This window comes from Panthera uncia, chromosome E1 (assembly GCF_023721935.1).
Source record: "Panthera uncia isolate 11264 chromosome E1, Puncia_PCG_1.0, whole genome shotgun sequence".
Lineage (NCBI taxonomy): Eukaryota > Metazoa > Chordata > Mammalia > Carnivora > Felidae > Panthera > Panthera uncia.
Window position 1 is genome coordinate 25,155,948 of NC_064814.1, and position 17,143 is coordinate 25,173,090.

The 17,143-nt window shown below is 58.3% G+C and overlaps 1 protein-coding gene across 2 annotated transcripts; it reads left to right on the forward strand.

The window, feature by feature from the left end:
* Positions 1 to 1,156: 1,156 nt before the first annotated feature.
* LOC125927401 (voltage-dependent T-type calcium channel subunit alpha-1G-like) lies at positions 1,157 to 4,028 on the forward strand. Of its 2 annotated transcripts, XM_049637734.1 has the most exons (3): positions 1,157 to 1,430; positions 1,731 to 1,900; positions 3,081 to 4,028. In XM_049637734.1, the coding sequence occupies exons 1-3, from the start codon at positions 1,253 to 1,255 to the stop codon at positions 3,813 to 3,815; spliced, it is 1,083 nt and encodes a 360-aa protein (XP_049493691.1). In that variant the 5' UTR covers positions 1,157 to 1,252; the 3' UTR covers positions 3,816 to 4,028. The 2 variants fall into 2 exon arrangements, with proteins under 2 accessions (XP_049493691.1, XP_049493690.1); XM_049637733.1 differs by having other exon boundaries at positions 1,157 to 1,900.
* The last annotated feature ends 13,115 nt before the right edge of the window (positions 4,029 to 17,143 follow it).

The window sequence follows — 17,143 nt, forward strand, 5'->3', positions numbered from 1 at the left end:
GGGGGGGCTGTCTCTGTCTCCTCCGTCACTGTCACTGTGTGTCCCCGTGTTGGGGGGGGGTGTTCTTTGTGTTTGGACAGCTTCTCTACCCTTGCCCAGCTCCCTTTCCCCTTCAGACTGTGAGCAGCCCCCTCCTCCCTGCCTGCCCCCTCCTCTGGGCACTTAAGAAGAGACAGGGGCCCCTTCCCCACAGCAGGGCTTGGCTGCAACAGGGTCTTGACCACAGGCTGGGGGTCCCTAGGGGTCTTGGGGTAGCTGGCAGAAGTGGAGCCTGAAGCCGAGAGGGGAAGCAAAGGATCCAGACTTTTCCAACCGTCCCTCCTGGGGTGCTTAGCTGGCGGGGCCTGCGTGGAGACAGGAACCCTTCCGCCTCTCTGAGAATTAGGAATGGAAGGTACAAGGGACCCTAAGGAGGAAAGGGGTCCCAGGGAGATGGAGAAATCTTCTGGGAGCACACCTTGGCTCCCTCCAGTTGGGGTCAAAGGCAGATTACTGCTTTTCTTTGAAACCAATTTAAAAAGCCCACTCCCACCCCCATTCTGTCCAGTAAGGGAGGACCTGAAGCCGTGATACTCAGACCTTGCCCCCCACCTCCCATTTGCCCCCTGCCAGAGTCACTGAGTAATTAAAAGGTGCAGGGCCACAGGTGGGTGAGCCAGCTGACACTCTCTAGTGTTCACCTGTCATCGAACCCACATTAGCCCAGCTCCTGCCCCACGCTGGGTCGTGGGGTTGCCTTAGAGAACTGGATGGTGAACAGCCTCTGCTCTGTAGGCAGTCCTCGCTCACTGGACAGGTCCTCCCATTCCCCACCCCCACCCCCACAACCCCAGCACTGGGATAGGGGGTGCTTTTAGCTTTTCAGCCTCCACTGTCCTGCTCCAGGGCCTCTTACGGGGGCCCTGAGAACCATCTCTTGAACCACCTGCCGGGCTGGACCTGGGGGCTGCTCTCTGTTTTCTGGACACCTTCTCCCCCCTCCACCATCCCCACCAGGAGGCTCTGAGATGATGCAGTATTGGATAGTTTTCTGCTTCCTTGCTGTGCTGGAGGGCTCACCCATGTGTCTGCCCCCTTTCCCCCCACCCACTAACTCATCCCATTACCGCCCGGGAGGGGGCCAGAGGGTGGGGGGAGGGGGCCAGAGCCTGGGGCGCTTCTGCTTGCTGTTGTCCAGCTCTGCCTCAGTTAGCCAGTCCGGATATCCGGGTGCCCCTCTTTTTCCCACCTCCCTCCCCTGTTCCTTTTGCAGATGGAGCCCCACCCTGAGGAGGTTCCCCTCGCCCTGGGACCAGACCTGCTGACCGTGCGGAAGTCTGGAGTCAGCCGGACGCACTCTCTGCCCAATGACAGCTACATGTGCCGGGACGGGAGCACCGCCGAGGGGTCCCTAGGACGCAGAAGCTGGGGGCTCCCCAAAGCTCAGTCAGGTACCAGGGCTCAGGCAGGGCTGCTCGGCTCGCACAGGGAGACCCCATCCTTGCCTAAGCCCACTCCTGACCTGGGTGGGAGGGGCACCGAGGCAGCAAAAGAGGTCTCTCCGAACTCCAAGGGCTCCCCCCTCCGCCCCCCGCCAGCCCGTGGAGAGTGGTTTTCAATCCGGGGCGAGGGGTCTGCGGTGAGGGGAGAGGCCCCGATGGGGGAGGGAGAGTGGAAAAGAGGGACTGGGGTAAGAGCCAGGCCACTGACCTGCCAGCTCCTTCCTCTTCTCCTCCCCTCTCTGCCCACAGGCTCTGTCTTGTCAGTCCACTCCCAGCCAGCAGACACCAGCTACATCCTGCAGCTTCCCAAAGAGACACCCCACCTGCTCCAGCCCCACAGCGCCCCCACCTGGGGCACCATCCCCAAACTGCCCCCACCGGGCCGCTCCCCTTTGGCTCAGAGGCCACTCAGGCGCCAGGTAAGCAGGTGTGGAGACGTGGGCCAGGGCCCCCGGGGCCGGCCTCTCCGCTGGGAATCCTGGGCTGTTGGTGACAACCAGGTGGCCACTTTTCATTCTTCCAACAAACGTTTATTGTGTGCTGACCGCGGTCCAGAGGCAGTTCTAGGTGCCGGGGGCACGGTGCCTGGCAAAGCAGAAGTGGTCTGTGCCCTTCTGGCATTTGCACCCTGCTCCTTTCTTCCACTGAGGAGGGTTGGAGACCGGAGCGGGCCACGGGGGCTTAGGGACACTGGTCGACTTGGTGGGAGAGCCCAGGTCTCTGGACTCCCTTTCCCTGGCCCAGAGTTGCCTTCCAATGATTCTCTGTACTTCTAGACTTAGCCACGGGACACAGGGCATGTTTTGGGTATCTCCACCTTTGGCCAAGCCCGCGGCCCCCCCTTCCCGGGGCACAGGGCCGAGGCTTATGTAGCCAGGTGAGGCTTGTCTGACCCCACTGTGACAAGGCCACAGCCCACGCCCAGGGTGCCCTCGTGTGTAATCCTGGCCACACGAGAATCTGCTCAATGCCACACACTTGAAACAGGCACGGTCGCCACCCATTTTACAGAGTTTCACCGAGCAGCTTCTGTGTGCCAGGCACTGGGGACACAGCCCCTGCTCTCTGGAGCTCCCAGTCTGGCGTCAGAGACATAAATGCCATCAAACCATTGCAGCAATAGCTCACAGCTGCTGGGATGCTCACGTGTGCGGTGCAGCAGGGAGCAGAGAGGAGGAATGGGTTAGTTGTAACGTGGGGATACAGATTGTCAGGCACCGTGTCACAAGAGGACCTGAGCCCATCAAGTTGAGGGGTGCCTGTCATTCGAGAAGGGCATTCAAGGCCAAAGGAATAGCCTGTGCGAAGGCCGGGAAGAGTGAAGGAGCCAGCTGTGCACTAGAGCCGGCCCAGTGCGCTCTGGTGTCCCGAGGGCGGGGAGCTTCAGAGAACGATTCCTGCAGGCGTGGGGGAGGGGTGGGGGAGCAGGCATGGTGGCCCCCTTCTCCCAACAAGAGCAAACGCTGATACTCCTGCTTAGGGTGGGCCCGCGGGGGGAGGCGGGGGCTATCCGGCTTGGGGGTGGGGGTGGGGGGAGGTGGGAACAGTCCATGGGGGAGCGGAAGCCCCTAGGCTGAGCTGTCCTCCCACCTCGCGCAGGCAGCAATAAGGACTGATTCCCTGGACGTTCAGGGCCTGGGCAGCCGGGAAGACCTGATGTCCGAGGGGAGTGGGCCCTCCCCGCCTCTGGCCCGGGCCTCCTCCTTCTGGGGCCACTTGGGCACCCAGGTGCAGCCGCAACCCCGCCGCCAGAGCCAGACCTCGAAGCACATGCCCCCGCCGGCCCCCTGCCCAGGCTCCGACCCCACCTGGAGCAAGGGCCTGCCAGAGACCAGGAGCAGCTTGGAGCTGGACACGGAACTGAGCTGGGTTTCAGGAGACCCCCTGACCGTGGGCAGCCAGGAGGAGCCCCCGTCGCCACGGGACCTGAAGAAGTGCTACAGTGTGGAGGCCCAGAGCGGCCGGCGCAGGCCCTCGTCCTGGCTGGATGAACAGAGGAGGCACTCCATTGCGGTCAGCTGCCTGGACAGCGTCTCCCAACCCAGCCTGGGCCCCGACCCCTCTAGCCTTGGGGGCCAGCCTCTCGGGGGGCCCGGAAGCCGGCCCAAGAAAAAACTCAGCCCGCCTAGTATCTCCATAGACCCCCCAGAGAGTCAGGGCCCTCGGCCCCCACTGAGCCCTGGCGTCTGCCTCCGGCGGAGGGCTCCGTCCAGCGACTCCAAGGATCCCTCGGCCTCCGGCCCCCCTGACAGCATGGCTGCCTCGCCCCCCCCAAAGAAAGACGTGCTGAGTCTCTCCGGTTTAGCCTCCGACCCGGCAGACCTGGACCCCTGAGTCCTGCCCTACTCCCCCATTCACCTTTCTCCACCGGGTGCCAAATCCTAGCTCCTCCTCCTGGGCTATGTTCCTGAAAAACCTTCCATACGGACTCCAAGGAGGAGCTCCTCCCCGCCTCAGTGGCGCTGGGAACCGGCGAGCAGAATTTCCAGAGCGTTGAAAGCAGCAGCCCTGGTCACCCTGGCTCCGGGCAGAGAGAGAAGAGAGACACAGAGACAGAGAGAGAGAGAGAGAGAGAGAGAGGCCCAGTGCAGCTGAGGTTCCCAACACCAGGAGCTACTGGGAGAAAGCAATACGTTTGTGCAGAATCTCTATGTATATTCTATTTTATTAAATTAATTGAATCTAGTATATGCGGGATGTACGACATTTTGTGACTGAAGAGACTTGTTTCCTTGTACTTTTATGTGTCTCAGAATATTTTTGAGGCGAAGGCGTCTGTCTCTTGGCTATTTTAACCTAAAATAACCAGTCTAGTTATATCCCCTCTTCTTGCAAAGCACAAGCTGGGACCGAGAGTGCATTTCAGCCCTGACGGTGGCCCATCTTCAGCGGAGAGCGGGGACCATTTTGGAAACTGTAATGTAACTTATTTTCTCCTTTAACCTCGTCATCATTTTGTGTAGGAAAAAAAAAAAAGAAAAAGAGAAAAAGCAAAAAATAAGATTTTACAAATGAAATGGAACCTTTTTATATATACATACATACATATCTATATCTATATCTATAATAAAGTAATTTTCCAAAATAAAAAAGTTAATCACGGTCCAGAGTGAAAGCGAAAGGGACAGAGTTAGGCATTTCCAGGTGGCACTGGAGAAAGACCCCCGGAGCTGGGGAGTGGGCAGCGGGCAGGGAAGGGGTCAGAGCTGCCTGTGTGTGTATAGGAGTGTGTGTGTGTGCACGCGTGCACACGCGTGTGTGTGTGTGTGTGTGTGTGTGTGTGTCTGCGTGTCTGGCTGGCTGTCTGGGGGAGAGAGAACCTAATCCTCCCCAGGAGGGCTGCAACCTTGCAGCCTCACCCCCCAGGGGCAAGGGAGGAGGGAAGCCCCTCTGCCTGGTAGGAGGCTAGGCAAGCAGGGTTTACTGCTTCTACCAAAGCTTTATCGCTTCCTCTTAGCCAGGCAGCAGCTCTGTGAATGTGAGTAGTTCCAGATTAACTCTTATTTCTGCTGACAGCTATCAGCCCCACATTGAAAGCTGGAAATTGGCATAATGAAGCTGTTTTGGTTAATGGGGCCGACTGAGACTGGGGGAGGCAGCCTCAGCCGCTGCCAACGGGATCGGGATCGGTGGGGGAGGGGGCAAGCGCGTCCGGGTTTTCCTTCCCCAGGCTTCAGCCCCCTTGACCTTGGAGGTCTGGGCGTTAGCCTCACGCCTTGGGAGCCCTGCTGACCCGCACCGTGGGCACTGCTCCATCAAGCTGGCAATGGGATTAAGCTGTACAAACAGAGCGGGCTGCTCCCTCCCGAGATGGAGGGGGCCAGGAGTCCAAAGGCCACCTCCCGGTGGAGTCGGGAGGGCCAGGCGGCCAGGCTGCGGAGTGCGGAGCTGGACCCCTGGGGGGTGATGAATGAGCGCCATCAAGGTGTTTACATGGTCTGCTGCTGCCTGCCCAGTGGGAGCCAGCGGAGGAGGGGGGGTGCGGGGGAGGGGCTGGGAAGGCAGGCCAGGGAGGGAAGGCGGAGAAGGGAGAAGGAGGAGGAGGAGAAGGGGGAGAGGAGGACGGGCTATTATTGGTGCGGCCCAGAACCTCCTTTCTGGTGCTACCTTGGGGCAATACTCTCTTGCCTGGAACCCTGAGCTAAGAGGCAGTGCCACAGAGCCAACCGCAGGCTCAGCCAGCCATCCCAAACACCCACCTCAACCCCACCCCCTCATCCCCAGCACCTTCAAGCCCCAGGACCCTTGAAACCTCAAAGGCAGCTCCAAGGGGCTGGGCAGCCCTCCTTCAGCAACCCCCTCCCCCACCCCGACCCTGGGATCAGGGGTGCGGGGCTGCTGGACGGATGAGCCTGGAGGCTTTGACCCATCCTGTATTTTCTAAGGTGGCGAAAGGTTTTCTAATTGCTCTTCTGGACAGAAATGACACTACTCCTTGAAGCAAGCAGGTTTTATCCTCTTGGGGTGTGCAGTAGTGTGGAGCTTTTGTCCTCTGGCCTCCTTGGGTGGACAGAGGGGGGTGCTTATGGGAACTGTCTTTTTTTTTTTTTTTAAAGCAAAACTGTACCAACTTCCTAGACTTTTGTCACCTAGGTCTGCAGATTAAGCTTTTATATATTTGTCGAAATCTGTAGCTGTCTATTCCCTAATGAGGGTGGGAGATTTGGGGGAGGGGGCTCTGGGGTCTTTTTGCCTTCTAATGGTTGGAGGATTCTGGGTCAAGGTAAAGCCAGAGAGCTTGGCTATAACCCCCTCTCCTCCATCCAAGGCTTCACCCTAACCCCTGCCCCCCCCGGGAGCCCCCGGAGTCAACGTGGGCATTTTCGGGGACAGAATTGTGGCCTCTCCCCCAACAATGTAAAATCTTTATCAACAATGGAAGCTGATGTGTCTCATTAAAAGTGGAAATAATAACACTGCTGAATCTTATTAACAGTACTAATGATGATGAGGCAAACCTCATGACGCTTGTCCGGATGGTTCTATCTGCTCTAGGGTACAGCAGGGACTGGACGAGACTGAAGGAAGCTGGGATGGGGGGAGGAGCTGGTGGGGGCAAAGCAGGTCTTGGATTAAGGCCTCCAGGAGCAGGAAGTGGCCAGGAGCTTCAGGGATGTGGGGGCTTCGGAGGGAATTGTGTCAACAGCCACAGGCCCCCACCTTGGGCTTGGCAGCTTCTGCTTCCTCCCCCCCAAGACTCCAGGAAAAGGTCTGCCTGGGCGTGGGGGGTGGGGACCCGAAAGAGGAGAGAGCTGAGCTGATGCTAAAAACAAATCTGAGGCTCATCTGTAATCTCTCGCTTATTCTTCCCAACGCGCTAACAAGGAGGCTAGCACTGCTATCGGTTTTGCACGAGCCAGTGAGTTCAGAGAGGTTTAGTGACGTGCCCAAGATCACACAGGCAGGAAGCGGCAGGGTTGGGGCTGCATCGTATGTGTCTGGCCAACCTCTAGCCCATCGGCTTCATCCACCTCAGCCTCTTGTCATTGTCGAGGGAATGGGACATGGGGCAAGGAATCCCGATCATGAAACGACTTGCCAGGGAGGCCTTTTCCAAGGCAGTCACATTTGTGTTCATAGAAATGCACGCCCGAGCTCCCAGCTTGGCGTACTCAGAGGCTTAAAGGAGCCCACGGTCCTTCACCTCGTGTGAGGAGAGAGGCTTAACCACAAGGGAAGGCATCCCTGAGCTCTGGCTGCTTCTCCGAAGGCTGGCCAAGGCTGTCTGTGCAATCACCCAGTTTCCCAGATACCACCTTTCCCCAGCATAATGCTGCCCTTGAACCACAGAGCACTGGCTCCCCTCCCCCGCCTGCCACCCCCTTGTCCTTCCCGTCCTCTCCCCGTGCCCCACCCAGACCTCTCCCACTTGGCAAACAGCTTTCACCTCTAATGTCACCCTTAGTCCCCACCCATCACAACCGTGGCCTCCTCTCCCCTTTCCTGGGCCAGCCGTCACCCAACCTGGGGGGCTGGCGACCGTGGTGCAGTGAGGACATCAGACAGCAGGTGGCAGCACAAGGTACCTTCACCTGGTGCCACCCCCGTGCCCCTTCCTTGGAGGGACGTAGCCAGGGAGAGGACACCACACTGATGGACACCTTCTACAGGGGGGTGCTCTGCATGGCCCTCCATGGGAGGAAACAGGCTCAGAGACGCAATGAAGGACTTGTCTGCATGATTCGTCCGCCATGGGAGTGGTGAGTCCACAGTGCTCAGTGACACCTGCCTAAGGCCTGTGCACCCAGGACTAACCCCAGGACAACGGCTACCAGGAACGAGTTGAGCTGTGGACTGGCTCCCTACTCTGAGGACACGGCGAGGCGGGTCAGGGAGGCGGCACCTCAGCAAACACCCAGGGGGGATATCTGCTGAGAACTTCAGAACTCTGGCTTAGTCCCGGTCCAGGGGTGGGAGCTGCTGACGGTGGCCCACGGAGCTAATTAATTCTTCTTGCTTTGAAAACTCCTGCATCGGTCACAGCAGCCCGTGCTCACATGCATGCCAAATCAGATCAAGTGCAGGCTGGGAGCGAAGAGGCAGCCTCGCTGAGGCCGCGAGGGGGGCCGGTGTGGCTTCCACCAGGCTGGAGTGTGGGGGCTGGATCTGGTTTGGGGGTGCTCCAGGCCTTCAAGGAGCCACAAGGGGCTCAAAAGAATCAGGTAGTGAGTAAAGGGGAGAGTTCCATAGCCTTTGCTTTTCCACACCCCGCCCTGCCCGAGTTCCCACCTGACTGTCCCCGTTTGCAGCATTTTCTGCCCCCCGGGTCTCCCCGTCCCTGCCTTGCTTTGCTTTCTTCTCTCTGCTGTCATTGCTGCTTAGAGCTGTGCCTTGCAATTATCTTCTCTTTCCATCTCCTTGCCAGGAAATCTCCAGTGGGTTCCCCTGGGATGCTCCCCGGCCAGGGAGGTACAGCACACGCTCGGCCCATCCCTCCCGGAGCTGCAGTCAGTCGGAGGGGAGGATGGGGCTGGGACCACAAAGCTGGGGGAGTGCAGTCCCTGTCTCCCCGGCAGCCCAAGCCACAAGTCCTTGTTGCTACACAAGAGCCTCCGGCCGGAAACATCTTGGTTCTGGAAAGTTGAAAACAGAGTGGACAGACAGTGCCCACTGCTGGGACTACAGCTAAGGCCACAGTAGCCTCATTACTTACAACCTCTTCTAAGGGCATGAGATGCTTGCCGAGTCAGTCAACAAACATTTCCTGAGGTTCACCTTTGCCAGGCACTGTCCCGGGTGCTGAGGACACGGCAACAAACAAGTGTGCTTGGTCCCTATTCTGAAGGTGTCTACAGTCTCCTGGGGGAGGTGAGCAAGACAGACAGTGAGTACAATACAAGGGGGAAGACTGTGCAGAGAAAGGGTCTCTAGTCCAGGACTGGGGTGAGGGAGGTTCAAGGTAGGCTTTGGGGGGGGGGGTTGCTGTGGGGCTTGAGTGAAATCTTCAAGGACAGGTAGTTTGCCGGGCGCAGAAAGGGAGGTGAGGTGTAGGGAGGAGACCGTGGCAAGCAACCTTGAAAGGGGGCCCATGGGCACAACGGCATCAGCTAAGGACACCAGACACGCATCCCTGCCCAAAGTGTCTGCATGGAAACGGCCTGGCATTCAGAAGATACGGAGCTCATCACTCCTCTGCTGGGACAAGACACCTCAGGGCCTCAGTTTACTTGCTCTGGTGGAATCAAAGTATTCATGCCCTAGGAATTTTATGGTTGTTATTCAAGGGCTACGCAAGCGGGACCACATTCCAAGAGGGACCAGAAACCACAAACCCTCAGGGAAGAAGCTCAAGAGAGATGCGAAGGAAGTTGAGGATTGCCAAGGTCCCCTTGCTGTGACCTCAGAGGCTCCCACCCAATGCCGTGAGTTCGCGAAGGGCTCTCCAAAGGCGACGTGGGATGGTGCCCAGAAAGGACAGTGCTTCAGCCCCAGTGCTGAAGACAGGACCCAAGGGTCTTTCTTGGCCCCGAACTAGAGGAAGGGTTGGAGGAGGAACCCCGGTCTGCTCACCACAGAAGCATCTGGATCAGCAGGGCTAGAAGAGACCTTAGATGGCATTTTGTCCACGTTGCTCAAGAAACTGAGTCCCAGGGACCTCAAGGGCCTTGTTAAGGTCACACGGCATACAGAAGTTACTGCCCGAGGCAGGGAGGGGGTTGGAGGTGATTCAGTCAATCCCTGCCCTTGGGGACCTCTCAGACTGGCAGGGAAGACAGGTACTTCACAACTAAATATAACCCAAGGCACTCTATGACAAGATGTGAAAGCTTTATAAAGTCTTGGGCTCTGGGATGGGGCTGGGGTGGAGGGTGACTGGGTCAGGGGAGGGGAGGGGGGCAGACAAAGGGCTGAGAGGGCTTGCCCACTGGAGGGGGAGCAGACCCTCTATCCCTCTGCCTGGGAAGGGGGAGCCTTGTCCACCCTGCTCTGCCCAGCGCAACTCAGATCTCTGTTCTGATAGCTCAGGGCATAGACTTCCTTCTGGTCACTTCCTGCCTGCCCAGAAGGACAGGCGGTGGCTGGCTGCCCCTGTGTTATCTTGCCGCCCCCTACCCCACGCCTGCAGCTAGGCACCCAAGGAGGAAAACACCACTTAAGAACAAGCACCAGGAAAGGGATCACCAGGGTGAACCCTGGGCAGACCCCGCAGAGAGGGGCCAAGACCACAGGGTTGGGGAGGTGAAGGCAGGGGAGAGGTGGCGTGGGGGCGGGTGGAGGGATTCCTTCTCAGCCCCAAGAAGGAGTGGAGAAGTGGCTTCTGTGATCCCGCTGGGGGAGTGAGCGATAGAAGGCCGGAGGGAACCTAACATGGCCAAACTGGGCAAGCAGGAGAAGGCCACTGAGCCCAAACGGGTTTTACAGTTGGGGAATGTGAAGACGCAGCCTCGGGAGTGTGGGCATGTGGGGGCTCCTTCTGGGGCTTCACCTGCCCATCTCCCACCCTGCCCAGGCTGGAGCGGAGGAAATCAACACCTATTGGGTGCCCACCAAGAGCGCCAGGCAAGGCGCTTGATGCTTTACCTGCTGTTGCCATTTAACCCTCAGAGTAACCCTCCCAGCTAGGATTATCCCTGTTTCTCGGGAGCAAAAGTGGAGGCAGCAGGCACCAGATCCGGGAGCCACAGAACCTCAGCAAGGCAGCCATTTAAGAGGGCCATGGGAAGCCACCATCTGGATGACGCTAGGACCCCTCCCCACCCCCTCTCCTTGGGTACACCGCACCCGGGAGCACCACCGGTTTCTGACGGTTCCCAGGTAACCTGTGGGCGGAGAGGTCAAGTTCCTGATTGGCTGAGTACTAAGCATTCCCATTTCACGGATAAGAAGACTGAGACCCACAGTTGAACGCGACCTCATCAAGGATGTATTCACGGAGGGAGTCTTGCTAAGTCACTTTCCACGTCTCCATGACTCCTGGGCCGGCAGACTTGTGCCCGGTGGAAGCAGGGGTGCGCCCCTTGGAAACAGACCCCTGCGCCGGCCCTCTCAGCCTCAGTACCTGGAGGGGCATCTCTCCAGCACGGCCCACCGGCCACTTGAAGGAGTTGTCGCTGTGTCAGTGGCCCGCCACCCCTGTCTCAAAGTTCCTCCAGGAGCCGCAGTCTCAGGGAGGCTCTGTCGCAGTTCTCGGCCACTAGACATTCGACCCAAAGGGCTGAGGATAGGGTCGGGAGGGGGCGGAGCGCGGGGAGGGGCGGGGGCGGAGGCGGCTCGGGGCGCTGCGGGGGTCCCGCTTGGGCAGGCTACCCGCCTTCGCCTCCTGGCCGAGGAGCCTCGACCCCATGGACGCCCTGTGCGGCTCCAAGTTCCGGGTAAGGAGGTGTCCCGGGACCGAGGGCGCGCATCCGCGAGCTCCTGAGAGGGCCCTGGGGAGGAGGCATCGCCGGGAGGGGGTCTGGCCGTGCCACCCCCCACCCCCAGCCGGATCCCTGCCCGGGACGCACGGGGACCTGCCCGGCTGTCCCGGGACGCACGGAAGAGCCCGGGAAAGCGAGGCAGGAATCAGAAGGTGCCCCCACGCGAACTAGGGCTCAGTTGCCCAGCTCTACGCCTGCCCCGACCCCTTCCAGCGGCCGCGGGGGCATCCAGAACACCTGTTCAACCAGGTGCTTTACGGAAGCTGGCTTTGCTCTTCTTGGAAAGGGCTCCAGCCACCTTCTTTTCTCTGGTGTTGAGAGCCACTAAGAAGTAGGGAGTCCCTCTCCAACCCTCTCCTTTTACGGGGGGGGGGGGGGGGGGGGGGGGGGGGAAGGGAGGCTGGGAGAGAGGGAGGGACTTGCTCAAAGTCCCCCGGTTACAAGAAAACAGAGCTGGGTTAGAAAAGCAAGCCTTTTGACTCATATGCCAAATCCTTTTCTAAAACATCAGGTGCTTTTCGGGCTGCTGATTCTAGTTCCCTAGCATAGTTCAGGTTTAAGTGTAGACAGCCCAGGAGCTTTTTTTTACAGCTTTCAAGACCTACCCACACCAGCTCCTTTGGTCTTCACTGCAGCTCTGGGGGCAGGTGGTGGTGTTGCTCCGTTTTACAGACAGTCTCAGGTTCGAGGGTCTTGTCCATGGTTATGCAGGCATGCCCCGTGTAGGCTGGCCTCGAATCCAAGGCCCCTGATTTTCGATCTCTAAATCTCTTCCCCACGTCGGGCGTTTGTACCTATATGCCTGATGTGTGCGTGCCCAGTGCGTGTTATCCGCGGATGTGTTCTTGTGTGGGTGCGTGGGCACATGTGTGTACATACAGCGTGTATATGGTGAAGAACTCTGTTCTTGGGCTGTGTTTAGCATGAACTGAGGGGTGGTGCATGGATTTTGGAAACTAGGGACCTATACAATGGAGTACCTATAAAAGCATATCTTTGGAGATCTCTTTCTCCCTCTGGATCACTAAAGGGTCATTAATCAAAGGTGGTACAACTTTCTTGCCCACCCGCATAGGGACCCACATCCATCGTCCAGCTTGGACTACTCATTTGTCCCCAGGTCCAGAGGTTGTCCCTTTGGTTGATGAGCGTACTTTGTTTGACTCAGCTGGCATGGCCATGGCAGGATCACGGGGGCTGAGATGGCCGGGCAGGGGACTTGCACAAATCAAAGGGGCAGACGTACCCATGCCTCAAGTGCAAGGGCTCCCCGTGCCCGGGCAGACTGTTAACGGCAGACAGAAGGTTAGGACTGGACAGAGTCAGACTGAGGACATGGAGGTGAGGAACTCACGACTCGCTTCTTCCTCGAAGCTTAGAGATCCTTTGCACCTTTCTGTGACATTGTAGAATCCCAGACGTTGCACAGACAGACCTCGGGGGCTTGAAGCAGCTAGCCCAATGCCTTATCGCAGAGCTTGGGAAACTGAGGGCCAGGGAGGCAATGGACTTGTCAAGGTCACGCAACAGTAAGTTGCAGAGCGCTGGACTGGGAAGCAGGGCCCCTGAGACATGGGTCCAGCCTTGCCATCGTCTGACTGTGCGTCCTTGGGCTTCTAGGCTCCTTGTCCCTGGCCTTCTTGCTGCTCGTGAACTCAGTGTACTTCCTCTGAGACCTCAGGATCCACGGGAGTCAGCTTATCTGTATTAGGTCCAAGGGATGAATCCCTTGTGGCAGTCTCTGCTTGGGTCCCTCAGAGGACAGGGAACTCACTCCTTTTCCTCATTCCAGTCTAAATGGCTACCGTCTTCCACATCACCTCCTCGCTCCTGAAGTTGTGCCAGGCTGGACCCAGTGTGGCTGGTGACGGGGCGGGGTGGGGAGAAAGCAGGGGGCCTTCCGGCTCCTCCTCTGAGCTGAGACAAGGGAGGACCTGAGGCCAGGAGGCTGGAGCTATATCCCCAGGGCCAGTTCAGTTACCCCAGAGGCCCGGGAGTTGTGGGTGACCTTCAAGGTGGGCTAGTTTGCATCTCATGTGTATTGCGCGTTATTCGGGTATGCTGCCCAGAAGCTTTTATCTCAGGGGCCTGCGGGTGACCCACCTTGTGGAAAGTAGTTCAGGGCAGCATGCGAAGGGCCCGAGCCAGGACTGAAAAGGTGGGGGTTGGGCCCTCCCCTCCGCCCCCATGGTTCAGGCCTGTCCGCCCACTTAATCTCTGTGCCTTCTCACTAGCTTACCCGCACAGCCTCCCTTACTCATCTGTGACATAGAATAACTCATCTCCTAACCACCTAAGACTGTTGTGATCACATGAGCAGGGAATGGGAAACCATTCCAAGAACGACAAAACTTTCTGTGGGTGACAGGGTCCTGATAGTCCTGGAAAAGAGAGGGAAGTGAGAAATGAGGTTCGAAGAGGGAGGCAGGTCTGGGAAGACCTATGAGAGAGGGGCTGACGGGGCCACTGGGCCAGGGGCCTCTATGTCAGCTCTTTGCTGGGGGTTTTGTGGCTTAAATCTGTCTGCCTCAGCCCCAGACAAGCCAGAGGGCATCCATGAGCCCCTGGACTTGTGCACACACACCCGGGCGCTCGCACACAGAAAGCACGGAGTGAGTGATTTCTCTTTGACTTTCTCTCTCTCACCTCTACTGCTTTGGGGTAGATCACTAGCACCTCCGAGGGTTCCTTGGGAATCGTTATAGACATAAATTTCCAAATGAGCGAACCATGACCAAAGTGCCCAGCACTAATGAGGCCAAAGATGCTTCTAGAATAGAGGTGGTAGTGTTCCTTTGCTGCCCCATTGCCTACCACCTGGAGGATTGTTTTCTGTTATGAACAACGGAGTCAGGGGAGCCCTCAAGTGTGAACAAAGGACACGGTGCCCCAGGAGATCTTGACCGGTTGGCAGAATTAGTCTCTATCTGGTGCCCCCAGGAAGCTCTTGGGAGGCTGATGTTGGCTCAGATATCGGAAGGTCCTGACCATGAGGACTGTCCAAAGGTGGCACCGATTGCCTGAGAAGTAGTGAGCTCCCCATCACTGAGGGTGTGCAAGCATATGGTTAGTGACCACTTGGTATGGATGCTGAAGAGAGGATTCAAGTCAAGGAAGGAGTCCTACTCTGAAATTCTGTGACCAACTAGGAAGAAGGAAGATGTGGCCAGTGGAAGATTCACGGGTTCCTCCTCTGACACGTCCAGACCTCTCTTTCCCTGGCTCTCTCTCCACTTCGGACATGGAGCTTACCTAGCAGCGGCTCTTGCTAGAGACCCACGGGTCTGCCACTGGTCAGGCACCAGCACCTTTGTGTTCCCTTGGTTGTCTGCCCACCCTCGGCAGAGGCAAAGCCCTCATCCTGCGGAGGCTTGGCTCCCTGTGTCTTCTCCCATCCAGCTAGTTCCATTCAGTCACTCACTAGCTGTGTGACCGCTCACCCTCTCTGGGCTCCAGCTGAGCTTAGGTGGACTCCGGGGGGGCCCCCTTCAGGTACAGTTTCCCCACACCGATTCCGGGAGGCTAATTCTGAGGCTCAGGGCCATGGCCATGATTAGAGCCCTCTAAACATTAGGGATCACTCAGAGTGGGGGGGGGGGCACTCAGGTATGCCACTCCTGGGTGGCCAGGCCTCTCCCCTCTCCACCTGGAGCTGTTTCTGTTTCCCATGGTAGGTGCAGGAGGTCGTAATGGGGGTGGTACCCTTGGGTCAGATCTCTCCTTCTTACTGGGTATTCAGGTTTCTAGTCTAGCGGCTCCCAGAACCGCAGCCAGAAGGTGATTCGAGAGGGGGTTGCGTTGGCCGAAAGGAGATTTTTAACATTTCAGGTGATCTGGACACGTGTGGGAGGTCATGCTGGAGTCCTAGAGGAAGTGCAGTAGAACAGGGACGGGGACTCTGGAGCTAGACTGCCCGGGGTCCCAGTCCTGGTGCTAACCCATGGGATCTGGGGCGTTCACTGCCCAGCCAGCCATGGGTCTCAGCTATTGTGGACGTAAGATGATAATCCTAGAGCACAGAGGTGCTCAAATAACCAGAGTCCTTGGTGGTTGGCAGGCCCCCCCTTCAGCATCTGGGCCAGCGGGCCCGTGAGCCACAGGCTGGCCCAGCACAGAGGGCTTTGTCCCCACCCCCAGGCCCTTGCAAAGGCTGCTGTTGCAGCCACAGTAGGGCAGTGAGCTTGAATGGGGATCGGGGATCAGGGATCAGAGCAGGCCCTTGGCCTTTCGGCACCTCCATTTCTGCTGAGATAAATGAACTTGTCAGTTGATCGCTTCTCCTCCCTTCTCCCTCCTGCACAGGATTAAGGAAGTAATTACTCTTCCCACTGAGCAGAGGCTGTCCACAAGCCTGGGGCCCTGGCGGGGGTGGGGATGGGGCTGGATGGTGGGGGGGTGGGAAGGGTAGGGGGGGTTGGGAGGGTGCTGGGAAGTCCCTGACAGAGCTGTGACCCAGCCAGGGCCATCCTCCCACCCACCTGGCTCCTGCTTGGGTCTCTAGGGATTTCAGCCTCCGTGCCCACGGAGGGGCCCTCCTCCGTGCGGTCCATTGGGCGCCAGACCTTATCAGTCCCGTGCAGCTGTCGAATCGCATTATTAAGGAAGCTGTTGTCGCCTGTGGAAACTGTATGGGGGTAGGGGGTGGGCGGGCTGTGGGCCGGGTTGCCAGTCCAGCCCAACCCAGCTCTTCTCTTTTGAATGCTTGTGGTTTCAGAGGGGATCATTCACCCTGCCCAGCAGAATTGTAGGGAGCGTCATGGGGTCCAGGAATGACCTCCACCAACCTTGTCCTTTGCACTCTGTTTGGATCAGAGACCCCCCTTGGGTGCCAAGGGCTGTGGTCTTGCTGTCAGAGAGAGAGCATACTGTACCCCTGGGCACTCAGCTGCAGAAACCGGGCTTCAGAGGGCCCCCTTCATTCCTTTCTCCATTCATTCATTCTTTTGTTCACCAAATGCATTATGAGTGTCCTCTCCCGTGCCGACCACTGTTCTGGGGCCCTGTGGTGAACACCCTGGTCCTCATGGAGCGTGTGTTCCAGTGGCTGGGGAAAATGGGACGGGCCAAGGGAGGTGGGGGTAGGCAGGAGTTCGGTTCTGGACGCATTGTGTATGATCTGTCCCCTCGATGTCCCAGCAAGGGCTCTGGGGTGAATAATCTAGGGGCACAGGCATGGGCGGGTGCCCACCGCCCCTGCAGAAGGCTCTGCCAAGGTGGCCAAGGTAAAGGAGCCTAGGCTGGATCTCCCCGTCGGTCCAAGCAGCCATCTGAGGTTTCACACCCCCAAGATCTCTTGATTGTTGCCACAGCGCAGCCTGTGTGTGAAACCGAAACAAAGTCCCAGCAGCCTCTTGCTCTGGCCCCTGTCTCCCTGAATGCTGTCCTGTGAGACGCGGGGTGATCTGTTGTTCATTCTCTCCCTGTGGGGAGCTGCCTGAGATGCAGGCATCCCCACCCCACCCCCCACCCCCACCCCGGTACTCACGTTGGAGACGGAGCTTCAGAAGGTGAAGGAACTTGTCCCCGCTTCCGTGGCTCGGGAGTGGCAACTGGTACTGGGCCTTCTGCATCAGGCTTTGTGGCCACTCCCCACCTGCCTTAAAAAGCCATGCCCCCAACTTGCAAGTTCATACAGTGATTCCCCATCATGGCCTTCGAACTCGGGCTCCATCCCTGCTACATACACACTCCCTTGTCATCAGCACCCACACCGTATCCGGGCTGCTCCTGTGTACCCAGCCCCGTGCAGGGGGCTGGAGGGGCGGGGGGCCGGGCGTCTGCCCTCCAGGGCGCACGTTGCTGCAG